The following is a 23,201-nucleotide window of genomic DNA, read 5'->3' as shown; positions in this document are numbered from 1 at the left end:
CAAGGAGTATGAAAATCAGAATCTACAAATAAGAAAACTGATTGCCCTAGTAATAAATATACACAGAATAACATTACACTAGAGAAATCGTTACCTTTCTGAAAATTCTTTGAAGTCAGAAACTAGATCACACATTCTGAGCCCACTTCGAGCTGCTTTAGAAGAATACACTGGACCAATTCCCTTTTTTGTGGTTCCCAAGCTTTAAAACACAAAAAAATAAAAAAACACACACACATACTACACAATCTGATTGACTCTCAAATGTGATAACTGATTTCTTGTTAATATTTCTTAAAATAAAATTCATTTTGATGGCTTTTTACTTGCCACTCATAGGAGTTAAACTTGCTCTTATGTGAGCATCCAAGGGGAGGATTGAAAAAGGGCAGAATGCAGGCAAGTGGGATAAAAGGCAGACAACCATTGTCAGTGGCAGACTTTTGCAAATACTGTTATAAATAATTTAAATGTATGTATGTGTATGTAGGTGTGTGCCGGTATGCACACACAGTTTAAATACTAGCTTTCTGTTGTTAAATATGATAAACATAAAAATACACATTTATTTTACATTACTTGAAAATTTACACAAATTTTACATAGTTTTCACTGAATTTTAATAGTATGATTATTAGCATGTTACCGATTGCTTTAACATAAAGCGGTGTGTAAAAAAATTGCAAACATTGCTAAATTTTAAGGTTATTCAAATTAAAATTAGATAGGTATTATCATTCAAAGTGGTCAAAAAGTCTTCTTTCACAGTTGGAAGTAAAGTTTTGTTGTTCCAAATCCTACAGTATATCGGACATACATCTATATCTTTTATCTATATCCTTACCTGACCCTCAAACTATTCAGCTTTTGGCCTCTAACCACAAATAAAGGAAGCAGTTTATATATTGTATTAAACTAAGGTTTTTTTAACTATAATTTGAATAAACTAACATTTAAAAAATATAAATGTTGGTCTTTCAAATCACAATGTCTGAATTCACACGTCATTCTAAGCCTAAATCAGACAAAACACATACTGAATTAATGTAATGTATGATCTGAGCTGCTATATATAAAAAGTAGAAAAAGTTCACTATACTCTGCATCAAAATGCTATAATATTACTCAGCTGATCTGTACCAATATTCAATAAAAGCTTAACGCACTAAGACAATGTAAATTAAGCATAAAAGATTCTAATATCTGGGGTTTGCAGTTACTAAATTTTAGTTTAGACTATGAGTCAAAGTTAATCTACACTTCAGATACTGAAGAGAGAAAAAACCCAACCCCCAAAACCAATCTTTTATCTGTGCTTCTGTAGTTTTAAGTGTGACATCACAGGTAACCCTTATTCCAACATAGAAATCTTAGTAATTAATAAATAATAATATAGTATACTAATATCATACGCTGACAGCCTAATATGAATCAAATAGTAAAAATACATTTGCCAATTTGTAGGTGCAACTGGATTTTATTTTGTTCATTAGTTGATATCAATAGCTAAAAAGCTTTCTATTCAAATAAAAATTATATTTTAAAAACATAGCAAATATTAAAAACACAACTAGCCAGAGTTGTCATTATAGGATTTTTGTTTGCAACGATTTAACACCCATACAAAAAATACATCACCAATAATTTAATATCGCCTCTTCCTATATTGTGATAAAAAGCAGTTTTTCATATTTTTATTTTGCATCGTTAAAGGGAATCCACCAGGATGGCAATGGTGTTTTTTAAATGGACTTATATTTGTTTTTGGCATGACAGATAGAAACATACACAAATAAAATAACAAGCAAACAAAGAGTGCTGTACTTTTCCTCCTTGATAACATCATTAATGATTAATGCTGCCATCTCAAAACTTTGGCACAGATTCTCAAACAATTTTATTTAATAACAGCTATTTTCCTGATTCTGATTAAGATTTCATGATTCTATGTAATCTCTAGAATGCACTGTTTACAACAACATGTTGTATTCTGATCCTGAAGATTCAGGTAGATTTTTCTATTACTGTTCAAGAACAAGATTTATATACTTTAACAGGTAACTGGTCTTTACAATCATGTTCTACATTAGAAAAAAGAGTGTTTTTCTAATATATTCCTTGAGTTATATGTAAGGCTCGAGGTTGAGGCTTACAATTTAAAACCAAGTTTACTGAACAATCCATACATTGTGTGTATTCTGGTTGTACAATTTGGGTTGCCCAAAAAAAATCTTACTTTTTAAACCTTTAAACTGCCTGCCTCATCAATATACAAAAATAAGTAGGAATTTATAGATGTTTCAGACATCCTATAAAAAGTTTCTGAATCATCTTATTATAAAATGTCCTTAAAATATTGTGGAGGAATTGACAAAAAAGACCTTTCATGACATTAAAAAGAGTAAGATATTTGACAAAGCACAACATACTTTTTCCCTGCTTGCTCTTGTCTTTGTTGTTCTTGAATGCCATCAGCAGCTTGGTGGAAGTCAAATACTAAGGAATTTCAAGAGTACAAAATGAATGGACTTCTATACAAATTTAAATTTTGGAGTTCCTTATTTTCATTAACAACTAAATATTCAAAAGCTCCAACAGAAAACACCAGAAGAAACATTGTTTATAAACTATACACTTTTTGGCAAGTCTGGAAATGTGGCAATTGTAAATTATATTGTACTGTGCTGCAAATAAAAGTATATTTTCAAATATTTTTTTTAAACTCCTTCTCAAGCAGAATCTAATAATGTGACAATTGTGAACAGTCTCAGAGTTAAATTGGTGAGGTTTTCCTATGCAATTTCATATACAAACATACAGTAACACAAAGAACCCTCTGAAATTAAAGTTTAAAAAAACCTTTCACGGGCTGTAATGATTGCTTAGTGCCAATTTTTCTCTTTAGTTAACGTTCCACACCCAAATCATTCTTGCATAGCCATTTACTTGGTAAAAAAAAACCTTCTGGTGCCAGGGGAAAACTTTTAAAAACCTATTTAATGAACTGGTGTGGATGAAATGTCACGAAACAGAATAAGAAGCTTTCCAGATGGCAGACTGCCTATTCCTTACCCATGGTTAAACAATAAATCTTTAATGTAGCTTATCAGAAATGATAATTGTCATGGAGAAAATCTATCTATGTGATCTGTAGGGTTGAAACAACCCGATGGCACATAATCATAATCAGTAATGAATGGGTAACTATGATCTTGGGACTGAGACTGTTTAGAGTACCAGCAGGCAAATCTTCCTCATTCATTATAGTACTCCCAGTACACGATAAGCAAATGACACCTTTGGAAACCTACATTTCCCAGAATACCAGCTTTTTCTTGATTAAATTTTTATTTTTTCTGAAAAGGTTCTCATTGCAACTGATTGGATGAGTGAAAGGTGCTAAAGAATTGCTTTTAAAATTTCTCTGATGAAAAGATATCTGCTTGAGTCAAGATTTGGCTAAGCAAAGTCAGCACTTGTTATGTGAATCTGATACTAAAAATGAGAATGCAGAAATAAGCCGGGAATAGGCAGTATTCCCTGGCTGAGCAATGTAGTTGCCAAACTGGAGAGAACAATGACCCTGTTGAAAAAGTTATCTTAAAATATGACAAAAGCCAGTATTTGATTCTACAACACTAAGCTAATTTTAGAATCAAAATCTCAGTGAGATTAAGTATAATCAGAAAAAAATGGCTTGAGGCATTAACTTAATAATATTTTCCCCTGAATGTCCTAGGATGCTACAGATCCCAAAAAATGGCCTTTGGAATTACAACAATTACTTTAAGAATTGACAAGTAGTTCATCCATAATCATCACTTAGTAAAGAATTACCAGTATACATATATTGATGTGAGTGCAATTAATATAATTACTTACCAATATGGGCTCTGTCCGATATAATTAGCCTTTTTTCCCAGCCTTCTAAACCTTTTGAAGAAATATTAGGTAATACTCATTAATTTTATCTGTCAGTGTTTAATAATGCAATCCCATGCATATTTATGCAAGAGTACATTCCCCTAAGTCACTGTTATTACACTCAAGTATGCAAAGGATTCCATCTAACCATCTGGGCTGATCTCAAAAAAACTATGAAGTACCAGTCCAGGCTAGTGCTTGGTTGGGATATCATTTGGGAATTCCAGGCTTTTAAGCTACAGCAGAAAAGAAAAAGGAAAAATCCCAGAGAAAGACAGCAGCAAACCATTTCTATATTGCTACCAAGAAAACTATATATTGCCACTGCAGTTGAGGTGTTTAATTTTTTTAATCCATTCTAAAAAATGTCATTTTCATAGTGACACAATGAAACTTCTAACCTTGAACTTTCACCAAAAATCTGGGTGGGATTTCTAATGTCACATCAATTAACTTGTATTTACGCAGTGAGACATCCTTTCCTTCTCTTGCAAATCCTATGTCTTTCGAAACTGCTCTGAAAAATCTTCCTAGCTGATAAAGTTAAGAGTTAGAGAACAGGACTGTGGGATGCTTTTGAAGATTGGTTCAGATAAGTCTGTTCTTCCACATATGTTTTTCGAATGTCTATATTTCTATTTTTATTTTCACAATATGCTGTTGGATATTACTTAATTTAGCATCATACTAACATTTTCATTTTGGAGCACTGTACTGCTAGATATTAGCTGCATGAAACAAATATTTTTTTAAAAAAAAGCCAAAGGGAATTATCAAATTGCTAACTGAATATAAGGCAACTGAATGAGAACAGCATCTTATCAGTCAGTTCTATTATACTGTTGTGAGAAGACCATGAGAACTACCGGTACTTCAAATAGTAGCTTACCAAGATATTCTCACCTTTTCCTTTTTTAACATTTTTCTCTGCTTCTTCAAACAATCCTGGCAGGTGAATTACTACACCATTTCCTGGAGAGAGAGAAAAAAGGTTCCAAAAATAATGTGAGCTCTCTTCCAAAAATCACAGTTTGAAGTATGATAAAATAATGTAAATACTATTACACACATCATATTTTTATCATGTATTGGTGATTTTGGTTTGCAAGGAAGTACATTTCTCACGCAAGGCAAAGCACTGCCATTTTACTTTCTCACCCTCTCTCCCAATTGCTCCTCCACTGGAGCTCCAGAAAGTTAAAGCACCCTTTGGAATAATAGAAATATAGCAGTGTGTTATTCATTCAGTAGAGAGATTAACACGAATATAGAGACCCAATTTACCTAAGAGTAAGTAGTCTCAAGTAGCATAAACCAGCCCCTTGGATACAGACCAAAGAGTTTGAAGTTCTTACTTTTACACTATAGCTGGTTAATATGAACTAACCTCTACTTATTACTTATATCAGAGCTTACAATTTAACCTGGAATTACTTCAATGGTATGTATACTTTTTTTTTCCAGGTTGTTGCCATCAACCTTTAAAACTACCACATTAATGGTAATTTTGAAAGAAAAAAACCCTGAATTTAAAACTTCTTTATTCCCCCTAAAACCAGCAACAGATAAATAGAAATGAATCTGCCATTTCTTTGGAGAATCTAAGATTTATTTATTTATTTACTTATTTAGTTTATTAGGCTTATATATCGCCCTATCTCCAACGGACTCAGGGCGGCTCACAACAATAAAACCACAATCCATAATGCTAGTTAAAATGCCTAATTAAATCAGATACAATTAAAAACCCATAAAAAACCCCATCAGTCCAGGCCGGGGGACTCGAATAACCAAGTTTTTAATTCGCGGCGAAAGGTGCGAAGGTCAGGGGCCAGCCGAAGCCCCAAGGGAAGTTGATTCCAGAGAGTGGGCGCACCCACAGAGAAGGCTCTACCCCTGGGGGCCGCCAGCCAACATTGTCTCGCTCCCGGCACCCTGAGCAGGCCCTCCCTATGGGCGTGAACTGGGCGATGGGATGTTGTTGCTGGCTGCAGGTGGTCCGCCAAATATCCTGGGCCTAAGCCATGTAGGGCTTTATAGGTCATCACCAGCACTTTGAATCTCCCCCGGAGGGCAACCGGTAACCAATGCAGGTCACACAGGAGGGGTGTTACATGGGAGTATCGGGATTCTCCCATCACAACCCGGCGGCCGCATTTTGCACCAGCTGAAGCCTCCGAGTGGTCCTCAAGGGCAGCCCCAACATATGGGAAGATAGCCTTCCCATATGTTGGGGGTAAAATAATCTAATATTACTTTCATGTAAACACAGTAATACTATTCCATAATGTCCCACAATGGTATGTGTCTGATCTCCCCCCTCCCCCAACACACACACAGCTTCTGGAATGAAGGACTCATCTAAGACTTTTGTGATTGCTATCACAAAATGGCTCCACATAGGGGCGTATCATTTAACACATGATTCAGATGATCAGTGGCAACCACTGTGTAAGACATAATTTCCCACCTGTTTTTATCAGCCTCACAATTATAAGCAGCAACTTAACTCTGTCTTCATATTGGACAAGCAAGAACCTTCCAATTAACATTTTAATTTTCTAAGAATGTCTAAAGTATCTATATAAAGTCAAAATACATTTTCTCAAAATAAAACTAATAGGGTAGCTCTTTGCTTTATACAGTGCCAGCTTCCCATTGTGTAGGAGGATGGTAGATGGGTGCATTGGCTCTTATAGGTGCCATTATGGAAATTTTAAGTAATGCATGTTTTTTTAATCTCTCTCTGGTGTAACTACTGTTATGTTTCAAAAATGTGAAAAACAGCAGCTATAATGTTTGCAGGTATTTCTGAAAATTGTACCTTCCAGACTCATCAAACTGCAACTTCTATTGTGATGGTTGAGGATAAGGTGAGCTGTAGTCCAAGATAGCTAAAGGAATATAAAATTAGGGTGGGCTCCTCTATAACTGTTGCTGAATGCATCTGCTATTTGAAGAATGCATTTGGTTCCTGCCTGCCCTACTGCCAGACTTGTGTGAGTGGGTATCGTCATTTTTACTTGTACATGTTCCAACAGACATGGAGAGCCTACTTAGACATAGGCGACCTGTTATTGGTGCACTTTAACCGATAAAAACTTGATTTTTCATGTATAAAGCAGATATAAAAATATATTCATGTATGAAAATAGGAATGACTCAGAAGAGGAAAAAACCCCACTCCTGTTCCCCACTATGCATTGCAGTTACATTTGCTAGGGAAGACAGATGGCAACTCATTCAACCCTGAATTCTGAGGTCAAAATGGATCACCCTGTGGCACACAGCAAGAGATACGCAATTCCTTTTGCTTAGCATCTCTATAACAGTATATTCGGTGGAAAAAAAATCTTATCTTCTGCAACTTACTGCATAACAGTAAAACAAATTGTTTCATCTAACAAAGTCTTGTCCCAAACCTAGTATCACTTGGGCAATTAAAAACAACAGCAATACCCAAATACAATATGGATACTTTTTGTTCTTTCTTAGGTTTTAGCTTGAGAGGTTTCCCAGCATTCTTGCAATGATGTATTAATTTTTTGCATCTAGTCATAAATAAAGCTACACCTCAGAAGTAGAACTACAAATAGTGTGATCCTCTGAGGAAACAAAAGCAAATAAATCATTTCCATAGATACCATTAACATGGGTGGTGTTTAGAAATGTGTATTTCCTCCTTTATTTGCATAAATATTGCAGCAAGTGAGATATGTCCTCATGTATTTCCTCACTGTAGTTACTGAACAATGTATTTCAAATTTTTCATAAACACTGAGGAACCTTCAAGATCTTGACTAACAAGAATGGTATGTTTGTACAATAGTAAAAATCACTTACCAATAAATGCTGTGACTTTTGGATTGATGATACCACTGGGTAACAGATGAAAATCATATTCCACAGAATCTACAACAACCGTATGTCCAGCATTATTGCCTCCCTGTTAAAAATAAATTTTTTAGCTTTATTTAAAAACAAATATTTTAAAAAATTATATTCTCATTAAAGATACTTTGATTCTTTCAATGTCCCTTTTTACAGCTAGAAGACACATGTCTTAGTAACAAAAACAAATATGAGTAAGAATATTCTTGAGTCCACTGATATTCACTTGACTGCCAAGTCTTTTCATTTATATGTGTATTAATAAAGAAGTAAAATTATTACCGGAGACAGTAAGTTGAAATAAATTTAGAACTGTAGTGGGTTATTTTAATGAAAGAAAGATCTCATCCTTTAAAGCACTGACACTTCCATTAATTTAATAGTTTTCAAAAATATGCATTTGGATCAAGAATTTCTGGTTGGTTCCTCCAGAAATCAGAAATATCTAAAAGAAAATCGAAAGGCTTTGTCTATAGTTTGTGGTCTATGCAAATCAGAATTGAATATAATGCTTAGCAAAGTGGGGCATGTATTTGCTATTCAGTTTAGGTATTCCTGTAGCAGATGTCAACCAGGTGCTATTTAATACTATGAATTAGCATAATGCTCATTAACAATTGTCATTCACAATACATCTGTTTACTGTTTTATGTAGATTGTTGTTTTTATATTATCTTGCACTGTGAGCTGGCAAGAGTCAATCTGAAGTTATTTATCTATTGTTTGGGCAGCATCTAAATAAACAAATTAATGCAGTATTAAAATAGAACAACTTTTCACAAACATGGAAATACTACAGCAGTGACCGTGCAGTAAACCACTTGTGCAAGTATGCCATCAAATATAATATTTCTGCTCAGATAAGTACACACATACACACACATAATAATAACAGCAACAACCAAAAAAAAAAAAAAAAGGAAAAGCATTGAAGAGTGCAATAGTTATTTTTATAGCTACCTTACTTGATTTATAGCTTGCCTTAATGCTCTGGTAAACACTCAAGACAATCTTAAAAAATTAAGAAAAACAGAATGAAATCAATACAAATTAAAATTAAAGATAAACAAATACTAAAATCATATAACAGTTAAAAGCTCAATAAAATAGTTGCATCTTCACAGAGTTCCTATGTGCCGAGACAGCAGGGGTCAAAAAACAATCCCCATTGTTTCCTGGATATGATCCAAACAACTGTAAAAACACTGCCGCTGTCCCCATCCTCTTTCAACAAGTTTTCCAAAAGAATATTACAGTTAATAATAATAAAAAAGGCCTACCAAGAAATACAGACAATATAGCAAAACTGCATTCTCATCCCCCCTCCCCAAGTTATTCATATAAGTCCTCTACCATCTGATAAAAATGATAAGGGGTACATTTAGACTACAAAAGAGACAATTATGGGGAGACAGGAAGCAGTCTTTCAGTATTTAAATGGCTTTAGCAATAAAAAGTGTGTGGGATTTATTCTAGATAAATCCAAGGGCAGAAAGAACCAATGGATAAAAGTGATATAGAGGGAAATCTAAACTCAAAATAAGAAATAATTTCCAGACTGAACAGTGGACAGCCTACCTCCTAGAGTTTTGGGTTCCTAACTCAGGGCAGAAGGGTGAAAAGTTCCCTTCCAAATCAATGAGGTGCCAGGGCTTATTAGCTAAGGAAGGTTCCATGGTCATGATGGGATACATGTTCTCCTGAATTGCTTGTACAGGTAATCCTTTCTTAACGACCATTCATTCAACATCTGTTTGAAATTATGATGACGTTGAAAGAAGGGACTTACGACCCATGCTTAAAGTTTACAGCCATTGCAGGGCCTCTGCAGTTAGGTGAGTGAGATCTGGGCTCTTGGCAAGCTTTCACACTTACAATGAGTTTCCAAGCACCCTGTGATCATAGGATTGCATTTGAAATCTTCCCTGCCAGCGGCTTCCCTAAGAAAGTCAATGAGGGAAGGGCACAAACCACTGCCATCTGCTGTCAGGACTCCTTCTGGCTCTGGGAGGGAAGGGGGCTAACTGAAAAAAGGACCATCAGGATCCATTTTGGGACAAACCATTTCCAGCAGCTTGTTTGGGAGTGGAAAATCGTCAGCCTCCAGACTGGTCTCACCCCACATGAAATGGAATCCCTCTCGCCAGCAGCCCTGTTACTGTCAAAGAGTATGGCATGAGGTGCTTGCAGCAAGGGGCATTTGGAGCCAAGCTGACAACAAATGCTTCTTGCCACAAATCCCCAGTGCCAAAATCCCACTTGGCATGGACTTTTCCCGCCAGTTGTCTTGCAAACTGGAAGGACTGCCTGTCAGATTGATTTTGCCCCTCATCGACCCTCACACAACCATTCTGTCCACTGAGGGGAAGAAAACTCCAGGACTGGGCTGGAGAAAAAGAAGTTCAGATCACAAAGATCCAAGCTTCTGTTCTCTAGCCCAACGTTACAATTTCCTTCTGCCCATAGAAGAAAGCTGCCTGAACCCTTCGTAGGCAGCAATTTTGCCTAACCTGCATAATTGCTTAACAATCACAAGTGAGAGACCTGAGACTGTAGTCATTGAGCTAGGTGGTCATATGGGTGTCCCATTTAACTATTCCAACAACTTACAATCAAAATTCCAGGCTCAATTATGATCCTAAGTCAAGGAGTATTTGTAAGTAGCAACTTCAGCATGGCCATTTAAATCCTCCAAGAAAGCCAAGAAAGCAGCATTGAATATTTGACAGTATACTAAAAATTTCTAAAGCCGATTTTTTAATACAGTATTCTTTACTGGGATATTTATAAAAATACACCACATTATCTCTGACATGCTTTAATACCACAAGTAATTCAGAAAGTTTCTTGTGCATTTGTCTACACTTTATTTGAGAATCTCATTAATTCATTTTATATTTTCTCTTCCATTCATCCAAAATAAAGTATTTAATTCCAACATGGAACTCAGAAGTATTCCTTTTCCCATGGACATGTTGTGCTATCCAAAAAAAACAGAGTGTAATTCCTCCCCCTCCTTTACACACACACAAAACAGTTGTCCACTATTATCTAAAGATGGAGATAATCCTCCATTAGGGCTATGTGCTTTGTGAAACCACTTGGGGTGTGGCAAACTGAAAAATGAGAAATTAAAAATTAGGTTGAAAGATGAGAATTCTGATCTCATCTGATCTATCACGAACACACCTTTAAATTTCACCTAGATGAATCTAGGTGGAATGTTAATATATATTTCTAGTTCATGTACGATATGCCATATGCTAAATAAATAATAAATTTCCCCTAACTTATAATTGCCTGAGAATCTCTCATAAATCAGGGGGGAAAAAGTTGCTCCGTATTCTTTTAATTCCATGCTATTTGAGCAATTTTCCATTTGATCATTTACAGTCTCAGCAAACAGAAACGGAGTGTTACACAGCTAAAATTTTGATATATTTGAGCATTTGTGGGAGAGACAGCATTTGCTGTTTTGTTACCCTTATTATTTTCTGTCCATGACCTCTCAATTATTTAAATCAACATATTTTCACTTGCACACAAATCTTGTTAGCACATATCTGTTGTTCGTAACTACAGATATGAGCTAAGATTTCACAAATGGATGTATCAAGATACAGAGAAGCGTTTTTTATTTAACAAATGAAACTAATACCACACTCATTTTTTATTCAAATATAAGAATCTTTGACACTCATTGGAGCTAATTTGATGTATGTGATAGGTTTATCCAAATGATAATTTTACCCCCACATCCCATGCTCATGCTCCATCAAATTCAGATGGTTAGTGTTGTGATTGGATGGGAAACCTTTAAGAGTTTTTATTTATTGGGCTTGATGTAAAAGACTAACACAGCTACCACTCTGAAGACATGTCAAAACTGATCCTCTTTTGTTTATTTTAGCACAGGCATAAAATACTGTTCAGGTAACATAGACCAGTGCAGAACTCAGAATCTAAACAGTGACAAGAAGCTCTTCTCTCTATAAGAATCTAAACTCCTGTGAATGCCCTCATATGTACAGTCCAGCATTGCATATGAAGCTTTCCTTGTTACAAGTACTATATTTGTAGATAAATAACATTAAAGTAAAATTTTCAGAGCAAAGAGGTTATTTATTACTGGTTATATGGTTGAGTTCTCCGAAGATTTGTGTCACTTATCATATTGTTTTATGATATTAGGCCTTTCTTTACAATATCATTTTTCTATTTATATTCAACTAAGTGACAGTTGCCTTGCTTTTCAGAATTTGCTGCTGAACACGTCTGAAACTTAGGTTGCTGAGGTAACATCTATGCTCCATCTCCTTTTCCATTATTTTTTTTCAGATACCAAAACATAATGGCACCACTTTTCATTTTATTGATAACATGAGGATTCCAAGAGCAAACATCAGAATTCTGAGAGTAATATCCAAAAACAATTATCTATAACCAACAGACCTTAAAAGTGACAAAATATTTACTAGCTTAAAATTCTATATGTGTAAACATGCTGCAATATGAATTTCTTTGCTATGTACTTATCTATCCTATACCAATATCCAGGAATTTCATTAATAAATGGTCAAAAAAACTTGCTTAATAGAAAATACATTGCAGTATCAAAAACATATTCCACAAATCATCAGGGATGTGCCTAAAAGGATGTACCTTTCATTTAATATTCGATACTTTTACCTTGTCCTTATATTTATATTAGGGTGGATAAAAACTGATGCTTTTTTTTTAAATCACAAAAATTGGATTTTTAAAATTTTTATTAAATTTATTTTAATAAAATGCTTTTGGAGTAAAAATCTATCTAAAGATAGTTTTCTATTTAAGATACATTCATAATTTAGTTTATTCAGCATGAAATGGAGCTTAGTTATGTAGCATGAGGCTGTATATTCTGCAATATTGGGATTGTCAATGAGTCGACAGCGGGTCAAAGGAGGAGCTGCTGTGGGACAGAGATGACAGTTGTTCTTTAAAAATTATGATTTAAATCAAGTTGATTTAAATCAAGCTTTTTACTAGTGATTTAAATTATGATTTAAATTGGGATTTAAATCGACTTGATTTAAATCAAATCCACCTAATTTATATTCAAACTCTTCCTTACCCAACCAACTAACTAATCTTGGTTGATTGAGGGAACTAAGCAGAATCCAAACTAATTTTTGGATAGAGGTTCACCAAGGAAGTAAATTGTTTGTAGGCTAGGATGGAAAGTAGAAACAAAAATCCTGAAAATGTGGCAATAGAGAACAATTTCCATGTTGTTTTTCTCCCAAGATTATACAGAAATGACTATAAACTCACTAGGAATCAATTTTGATTTAACAAAGACTTTCCCTGAATCTGATTACTTCCTCTTTGTCTAGAATACTCTTATCACATCAAATTCAGTATTCAGGGATCTTATCTTTCTATATTACTGATTATATCCCTGACCCAGATATATCCACAGGATAGCAGAAAGATAAAAGCAGCATTGCACAGTTGTGGCAAACTCCCACAGCGTTTGTATGTACAACATGAAGTGGCAGGCACATCCAAAAGGGATGGAGCTTACAACACAACAGCATGCCACTCTTTTCATCATTTTGACAAAATTCAGCAAAATCCCAAAGACCTCCATGCTTTCAACTACATTTATTTTCATGAAACATTAAAAACTTGAATACATATACAGTATAACTGATTTAAATTAAATAAAATATCTGGTTTCTGGTTGGTTTTTTTTTTATTATTATTTTTATTGATTCATTTTCACTGGCTAGAACTCCCAAAAACATTACATGCATACGAAAATATTTCTATGTTTATTATTCTAGCTAATTCCTTGAGACAAAGGAATTAACTATTAAGAGCTGTAAATAAATAATAAGCAACTTGTCTGAAGTCTCAGTGGAGCCACTGATACAACGAAAGCAACAAAACACAGGACATTTAAGTCCTTTTTAGTAACAGTCTAATCTAGCCATCTCTCTGAGGAATGCAAGCTAGTTAAAACTATTGACATTCCATATTGTACTTCTGAAAGGACATTTCAACCTTTATTATCAGTCTTACATTAATAACATAAAAAGAGGAAAGAGTGCACTCCACACATATAAATGTGTTTAATTTAGAATAGAATAACAGAGTTGGAAGGGACCTTGGAGGTCTTCTAGTCCAACCCCCTGGTCAGGCAAGAAACTCTATACCATTTCAGAAAAATGGCTGTCCAATCTCTTCTCAAAAACTTCCAATGTTGGAGCACTCACAACTTCTGGAGGCAAGTTGTTCCACTGATTAATTGTTCTAACTGCCAAGAAATGTCTTCTTAGTTCTAGGTTGCTTCTCTAATTGATTAGTTTCCATCCATTGCTTTATAAACTATAACTATAAATTTAAAATATATCAAGTTTGTTTTTGTTCTAATCTTGTCCATTTTCTGAGTGTACCAGCCAAATGTAATCTAAAGGTCAGATCACACCACTAGAACAAAAAACTGCACCCTTGATTTGAACATACTGAAAAAGGTCAACATTTTATGTATTAAACCAGGGTTCCCCAACCCCCAGTCCTTGGACCGGAATCGGTCCACAGTATACCAGCAACCAGTCCACACAAACAAGTGAAGCCCCATTCGAAGGGTGGAGGCAGCATGCAAAACCACAACCCCTCCGGTCCACAGAAAAACCTTTCTCCATGAAACCAGTCTCTGGCGCCCAAAAGGTTGGGGGCCACTGTATTTAAAACTATAAATTATAAATTTAAACTATTAAACTACATTATAAATTTAGTTATACCTTGTTAATTAAATCATGCTTTTAAAAAATCAAGCTAGAAACCTTTTAATTACTATCTCTCCACTAAATATGACCTCAATGTTATATCACAAAATGTATGTCTAACATATGATACTAATACTGATCTTGCAGATAGAAATCCTAACATGCATAGAATCCCTAACAGCTTTTATTGTAGATCAGCAAAAAAAAAAAAAAAGAGAGAGAGAGAGAGACCAAATGATGATATCACTGCAATAATAGCTTGATTCACTTGGATCAGAAAGATGTTCAGACAACATCCCCAAATTCTTTTCCCTGTCAAGTTCATATACTTATATACAATCAGTTTAACATAATCAGGAGACATCAACAGCCAAATAAAGAGAACAGGCCACTCTCTCATTGCAACTACTGTATAACTTTTGTAAGCCATAACAGATATTCTAATTACAAATATATCAGACAGTAAATCTCTGGAATATAGAACAAAACTCTCATAATCATATTCAGTTCTTAGGAATGCAATTAAATAAAGGCAATCTTTGACTAGATGCCACTATCACCTTTATTTTAATATGCCATTTTAATAAGAAAAAAAATACTGTGGTAAAACTTTGCTTTATGACTACAGTGGCAGAACCATTTTAAAAAAACCATGTTGGCTCAGATTGCTAGACCTGAAGGAGATGACCACTCCTTGATAGTTCTAAAATATCCAGTTTCATCAGCATGCATAACTGTTACATAAATATGCTTCAAAGGAAAATGATCTAGTAATTTCACAGGTTAACACTTTAGAACAGAAAATAATACAGGGCATTAATGCATGCCGTATTGTAAAGTGCAAAGTCCATGTATGCTTACATAGAAATGCATATTTTCTCTGTATTCATTAGGGCTCGTTTCTAAATAACATTTTGGATTTCAGCCTAAATTAGCAGTACATAATTCTTATGAAGTGAGAAATATTAAAAAGCTTTTCAGGGCAAGCATATAATAAAGTTTCAGATATCATTAGAAGAGGAATTATCAGCAGAGAATGGCATAAAATTATTTGAATAACTAAAGGCAAATAAAGGATAAAACGTCATTATTTACCGCTGATAGCTGTTTCTTATACAATGTGTTTGAAAGAAAAAAGTACAGTATTAATATCTTATTCTACAGATAAAAATTGATTGCCCAAGATAACTATGGTAAATTTCTAACAAAGATTCAAAGAGTCCTTGAGCAAGGTTGCTTGAAACACCAATTTCCAAGTTCTTTAAGTTCCATGTTCAAATCAGGCTGTAGATTCAGAAATCATTTAAAAACGTGTGACTGGCTAATATCAGAGGCTAAGCAAGCAGCTTAATTTTGATTAATATTTGCATGGCAGAATAGCTGGGAATCTGACAGTTATAGGCTAGATTGGGAAGTTGGAAAAAACATGAGAAAGCAAGAACAAATCACTTCTATTATAAGAAAACTGCAGTCCTGAATAGAAATTGTTTACAATAACTGAATAGAAAAAGATTGGCCTTCCCATACAAAAATTATTTTCATCAATTAGCAATTGATTAAATAATTCCAAAAGAAGTATCAAATAGCACTAAGAAAATTTAAGGGCAAACATTGAAAAAAAGTATTGTAACCAAGTAAATATTTCAACAATTGAATTTGATTGATCAACCTAGTAATACACTAATGGATAAAAGATAGAATAGCAGGAACAAATTTATAAAATGTATATGTTACATACTAAATATTTTCTTACTTCTGCGTAGGGTTTATGTGTGTTTTTCCTCTAGCCAGGTTTTCCCTATGTAACCAAGGTTTTTCTGAGCTGGGGCTGCAGAAAAACCTTGGTTACGTAGAGAAAACCTGGCTAGAGGAAAAACATACATACTAAATATATTTATATAGCCCTTTCCAGACATTTCAAAGTGTTTTACAATAAAACCTTGTAACAAAACTGTGTGAGTATGAGTGTGTGTCTGGGGGGGGGAGGGGAGGGAGGGAGAATGAGAATATTCACAAAGGGCCTGTAGTGGTATGTGGAAATGACTTTAGCAGACAGGGTAAAGGGAGCTATCAAGTAAGAAACAGCCTACCCCACAGCTTGATAGTGGGTGGGGCAAGAACCCAGAAGGGATCCTCCCTAGTTTCTCAGACAGTAAAGAAGATGGGAGAGATGTGGGGGGGATGTATTTTCAGATTTGCAAAATTCAGTCAAAGTAGTTCTTATAATAAAGTAGAATTAACTCATCTGATTGTTATGCCCCAACAAGACCAATGTGAAGAGACAGGCATTTAAAAAGTATCTGAAAGATGTTATGGTAGCCATCTAACAAAGAGCAGGCTCTCCCAAATGATCTTAATGATTAACCAAGTCTGTAACAATCCCAAGTTATTTAGTGATGTATATATTATTTTAAAAAATCCTTGGACTTGGTTCAATAGTTAATTGGAAGTCAGTGCAGTTGCTTCAAATGACGTGTAACATGACTACAATATAGGAAAGTGTCCCATCCAATAACTTGAGTATTACTGCATTCCAAACAGCTACAATTTGATCAAATGGAAACTCTGCATTCAGCATAATAATCCAAATGCAAGGGTACTGATGTGTAAACATTAGCCTAGGCTGCCTCTGCCCAAGTTGCTATAACAACAATTACTACACTAACCAAAGCTGATGACAGGCAATCTCTGACTGCACAGGCCACCTAGGCTTCCAATGACAATGACTTCAAACACATGCCCAAACTACTTATCACTTTCTGAAGAAGAGCAACCCCATTTAGAATTCCTAAACTCACCCACATGAGCTCTCCATGTTCTCAAGATTCAAACTGTTTACTTCACATCCCCATCACTTATCCTGTTTCAGAACACACAGTCTCTCCTGTACAAGGAGTAAGAGTATCATTGGCATATTGATTAAACTTAGCCCCTGAACTCTTGACAACCATCCCTAGCAGCTTCATTATAGATGTTAAATAATAGTGGGGACAAAGCAGTGATTTGTAACACATTATAGATTGTTGCCAGAATGCAGAGAGTTGCCAAATAACTGCTCTCTGAGATATCCCTGCAAGTAGTAGTAGATTAATTTTAGTGCAGTCTGTGTAATTTACACAGAACAACATAATAGATGGTATGGTTATTAAAAGACCAAGCAAAATCAATAACATAACACTCCGTCTGACTCTACCTTGCAGGAAGTACACTACTTGCCTTGACTGATTCTACCTCAAACCATGACTGAACCTAAATCAAGGCTCCTCAAGAACATGTACAGCTGCACAAATACAGTACTACTTTTTCAAATAGTGTAATTTCCTCAAAAAAAAAAAAAAAAACGAAGAGGGAGGGATTTATTATCAGGATAGCAAAAAAAAAGTCTGGTCCCAGAGGGCAATACAGGAATGGGCAAATCAATGCTACCTTCATCAGTCCATCATGCAGACATCTTTTCATCTATTAAGTCAAAATGATCAGAAGTCAACACAACATATGGTAGACCAGACACATCTTTAGATTTCAAAGACTGAAAACAATCTCATATTTCAATCTCATAAACAAAAAGTGCTGGATACTTTGTAGTTTGTATGCAATGTACTGAAAGCCACATTCCAGTCAATATCAATACAAGTGATTTATCCTTGAAGCATTTTACAAATTTGTCCCATGCCAAGGTCTCTGAACTGGATTCATTATTATAATTACCTTCTTTCCTTTTCTGCATTAACACAACAAACTCTGGCAGGTCTGGAAGCTTCTCTGACCTTCTGAGATGTCTTTCAAGAGAAGTGTTAAAAATCTCTTACATGAACCAATATCTAAGTCCATTCTTTAAACATTATTACCTGTTTGATCTTGATGCTGCAAACAAGAAAAAACTAATTCAAACTGATCCTTTAGGTTCTGATCTTTGTTTCTATTACCAAAATGTCCATAGTTTTCAGTGCTACAATTCTGTAAAGTTACAGAATTTTTTTCAATCATACTGCCAAATATCCATAAAGTAGATGACTCCAACAAAACAGACTTTAGTGTTCCTAAACAACAAGCCAGTGTACTTTGTTTTTGTTTCTTCTTTAAAAACAAACAGAAAAGGGTGTCAAGGTTTTGTCCTAAGATATACCGTGTTTTCCCGAAAATAAGAACCTTCTTATATTTTTTTGAACCCTGAAATAAGCGCTTGGCCTTACTGCCATGCACTCAAAAGCCCAATTAGGCTTATTATCAGGGGATGTCTTATTTTGGGGAAAACAGGGTACAAAGCAAACAATGAAGCCTACTGAGTTTTTAAAATTAACCTAGATATTGTAGGCAATCTAGTTTTCAACTTCTAAGCATGAAAACTTAAGAGACAACTAACTTTGGTGAAGAGGATGAGGCATCAGGCTAGAGACCAGGAGACAGTGAGTTCTAGTCCTGCCTTAGGCACAAAGCCAGCTGGGGCTGGTCACTCTCTCTCAGCCCTAGGAAGGAATCAAGGACAAATCATTTCCATAAAACCTTGCCAAAAAAACTACGGGGACTAGTCCAAGCATCACCAGAAGTCAACTCTGACTCAAAGGCATGCACAAGCGCAAGCACCTGTGCACACACACAAACAAAAAGCATTAAACTACTATTTCCTAGCATTGCTTATGACTAACAACCTTTTCCTAGTCTCAGCCTGTTTTAAATAAACAGATGACAGCTTAGACACAGAACATTCACAGTATTTGCATAGGTATTTATAACAGACTGTTCATCTCCCATGTTTATCATTTTTGAAGACCAGAAAACCAGGTGAAGATAAAATTACAAATTTCTTGGGCAGAGATGGATTTAGCTTTGAATATTAGCCTAGAGTTTAGTCTAGCAGTAAATCCTATTGCCAATTGTAATTTCATTTGATGATCTATGTATGGACTAACTCAATTCCTGCAAAATATCTAACTGCAGACAACTCTTTGAAGATTAATCCTGATGGATTACACCGTCTGCTCTTATATGACTTCCACAGCACCTCAGTGTACCTAATAACATCAAAAAGATCACAAATAGGGAGGGGTGGGATTTCGGTATATTTTTGCACCTGGGGGAAAGAAAAAAAAAAGACGTGTCGGATCCCTGGTTGCCTGTTGAGATGGGAGGGAAACCTGCTGCTCTCTATGTAATCGACGCACAACGAGAACGGAACCCAAATATTCATTCTTTGCACATTGGCGAGTTTAGGATGGGAACGAGACAAGGGCAGATCCCTGGTAACGGGTGAGCAAAAAGGCCTCAGCCGTCACCATCGCTCTTCTTACTCCTTCTTCCTACGTTTGGTCCCGCAAAGGCTTTTCTGCCTCGCCCAAATCGCGCGCCTACTGCACTGCAGGAACAAGGGACAACGGACTCTGGCGGGCGACAAAGCCATCCCCTACCCTCTCCAGGCGGGGAAATGGCCGTAACGGGCTCGCCGTGGGAGAAGCCGAAAGAGGAAGAGGTTGCCGCGATCCCGGTCCCGTCATAAAGCAGCGTCGTCGGGGGGGGTGGGTGGGAAAGACGGGAACTCGCGCTCGGGCATCTTCTGCACGGAAAACCTCCGGGTAGCGGAAGATTGCGGCGGCGACCCGGCAATAGCGCGATCAACGTAGCCAGGAAACCTCCGTTGTTGAGAAAAGCGGGTCGAACGGAGGACAAGCAACCCCGAGAGGCGCGCAGAGATGGAGGGGCGCAATTAATCGACCCAGCGCTCGGCAGCCCCTCTCGCAATTTTAAGGCGGGAAAGGCTCCAAAAGGTGCCTCCGGATCCCGCCGCTGCCGCCTTTGTCTTGTGCCGGCTTCGCCTCCAGAAGGCTCAAGGTGACACACACACACACACACACACACACACACACACACACACACACCTCTTCGGCCCATCGGAGCGCTCACCTGGCACCTGCAGACGATGTCCGCGTCCTGCGCGAGCAGATCCACCACTTTGCCCTTCCCTTCGTCGCCCCATTGTGCTCCCAGGACTACAGTGACTAGGTTGCCGGGATGCCGAGCGGCGCTCCCTCCATTTGGGATGGTGGCGGCGGCGGCGCCGCTTTCAGACATGGCTCCCGCAGGCGACTGTTCCCTCCTCGTTTGCAAGACACATGCGAGGAGGAAAGGAGGAAACGGCGCGGCCGGTGAAGGCGCCTTCTTCCCCGCCTTCTCATACAGAAGGTACACCGTTGCCGCATCCGACAACTGCGCTGCCCGCCGCCTATTGGTCATTCTTCGATAGCCCTCTTGTACGCGGGATCAAGAGACCCGCCTCCTCATCTGCATAACGTGAAAAGGATGCCGCTTCATGCCCATATATAGAAGAAGGGACTACGCTGCCCAGAGTGCTACTGGGCTAACGTCGCCGCGGGTCATCCTGGGAAGCGTAGTTGCTGTTCGGACGTGGGAAAGAACAGGCTGGATGGGGCTATTGAGGAGCGGTTGCTCCATTTTAGGAAACCTCCTCAGTCTAGGGTAGCAAAAAAGAGGAAGTAGTTTGGTAGCATCTTTCCAAATTCGTTATTCATTTCATCAGATCCATGACTTGGCTGATGGAGGATTCTGTTGGGAAGGGAGGGCAGGGTTGCTTGTGTGGATAAAGGTTCGGTGTCAGTAAAATGACAAATGCCTTATTGGTTAATGAGTGTTTGTTGTGAGTTCTATTCAAGTCTTGGTTTTTTTCCTCTTTGAATTCTGTAATAGAGTGCCATAGGAAGTTGAAACGTAATTATTTTGTTCTTGTCCTGAGTCCTGATGCCAAATTTGTGTTCTTGAGTTCTTTTGTGCAAAATTTGTCCTAGAGAGAATCTCAAGGGTACGTACTAGTGTGTATCCCATTGGAGAAAGAGCATAGGGCTACATTCTACTGCAATCTCAAATGGACCCTTTTGGGGCTAAAATAAGACTTTTAAGAGCACTGTAATTTGTTAATAACAATATGGGGGTGTTAATAGCTCCCTTTTTGAGCTAACTTGTTGCTGCTTAGCCTGTAGTTGAACAAGGTGGGAGCTAAGAGGCAGTATAATTGATAACTATCCAATAAGGATGTGTTGTATAAATTTTGTTTATAAGTAATACTTGTCAGTTACCTTTTGCAGTCACATGATCACTGTCCCTTTTTGGTGAATTCCACTTATTTTCACTACTTAAAGCAAAGATGCCAGTGTCTTGGTTTTCAGATCTTGTTGAACATGATTTCTCATCAGACATATCACTGAGGTAGAATGGGAGTTGAAATTTTTTAATTTAAATTTCAAATCTTTATTGTCAGTGCACAACATATGTACAATGAGATTGGTTGAGCTCCCTCAGTGCACCCCCCCAACACAATTCAACTCACAATGAAGACAGAAAATCCCTAACCCAATGTTAGGGATGTTAACAAAACACCCAGTCTTATTGCACCAGCATGAACATGTTATACCTTGCGCCGGCACTGCAAGTCCATCATACTACATAGTTATGATGTTATTTAGCAGTCAGGAATTAAACAGTATGGAGGGCTATATATTGCCTGGGATCCTGAAAGTGTAAGAAGCTCCATTACCTGGTTGCACTGTTAATTTTTTATGTAATTATTATAATAAATCTTGATGGGATATATATATATATGTGTGTGTGTGTGAGAGAGATGGGATATATATATATATGTGTGTGTGTGTGTGTGTGTGTGTGAGAGAGAGAGAGAGAGAGATGGGATATATATATAATTTGTAACTTTTTAATGGTTTTAATTGTGATATTGTTCTTTGCTCAGTCTATTGGATTGACATGGATGGCTATAGAAATTGACTACAGTACTGTAATTCGGTAACTGTTCACAATTCTGAAACTGGATAATCCTGGTAATAGATTTGTCTGTGGTAGAAAGTGCACCTTTTAAATGCAAATACCATTTGAAGTGATGTGCAATTACTGAGCTTATTACACAATGTGCATGCAAACTTGAAAAAGAAAATCCAATCATGTTTCAGAAAGAAAAAAATCTACTGGTGGAATATTATGATGTCTTTCTTTTTTTTTAATCTATGGTTACTACAATATTGAAAGCCTGTGTGGGTATGGGCTACATGACAAACTGATGGACATTGTGACATCTTAACATGGAACTGACTTTTTTTTGGGGGGGGAAGGGAAACAAGTTTGGTGGGCGGAAGAGGACAACCTGGTAGTAGGATTTTTTCTGAAGATAAAGTGTAGAAACTCTTCATCCACCATTTTGCATTTTTCCTTTACAAATGATTTTTCCATGTTTGACTATTTCAACACAGAGGTTTGGGAACATATTTGATTAAAATTGCAGTAGTGCATTCCAGTCCGTTTCCAAGCTGGGAGAAAGATGCTGGAAATAAAATGGAGGCTGGGTGCAGGAAAAGTCTGTTTATTTGAGTATCAGAAACTTCAGTGACATGACGAACATTCTTTGTGGCTTTGTGATTGAAATGCCTAGGTTTTTATCATAGCTAATCTTGTCAGCTCTGCCTTGCCTAATTGTATTGTTTATTTGGAGTCTCTTTGCTTATGAATAGAGTGGCCCAGTCTTTCTGAATGGGTACAAAATCTCCATTCCAAAAGACCAGCCTCTTCAAGTTTGAAGCTGTTTTCCTATGGCAG

The 23,201-nt window shown here is 36.6% G+C and overlaps 1 protein-coding gene across 1 annotated transcript in view; it reads right to left on the bottom strand.

The window, feature by feature from the left end:
• ADSS2 (adenylosuccinate synthase 2) overlaps window positions 1-20,903 on the bottom strand; it is a 30,138-nt gene extending 9,235 nt beyond the window's left edge. Inside the window, 6 exon segments of the mRNA XM_070932533.1 lie at window positions 95-202; window positions 2,430-2,496; window positions 3,883-3,933; window positions 4,828-4,896; window positions 7,768-7,870; window positions 20,490-20,903. Of these exon segments, the coding sequence (XP_070788634.1) occupies window positions 95-202; window positions 2,430-2,496; window positions 3,883-3,933; window positions 4,828-4,896; window positions 7,768-7,870; window positions 20,490-20,903 (812 nt within the window).
• Between the last annotated feature and the right edge of the window lie 2,298 nt (window positions 20,904-23,201).

This window comes from Pituophis catenifer, unplaced genomic scaffold, assembly GCF_029215685.1.
Source record: "Pituophis catenifer annectens isolate HBS135680 unplaced genomic scaffold, rPitCat1.0.hap2 SCAF_1, whole genome shotgun sequence".
Lineage (NCBI taxonomy): Eukaryota > Metazoa > Chordata > Lepidosauria > Squamata > Colubridae > Pituophis > Pituophis catenifer.
Note: the sequence above shows the minus strand (reverse complement) of the source record. Positions and strands in the feature narration are given on the sequence as shown.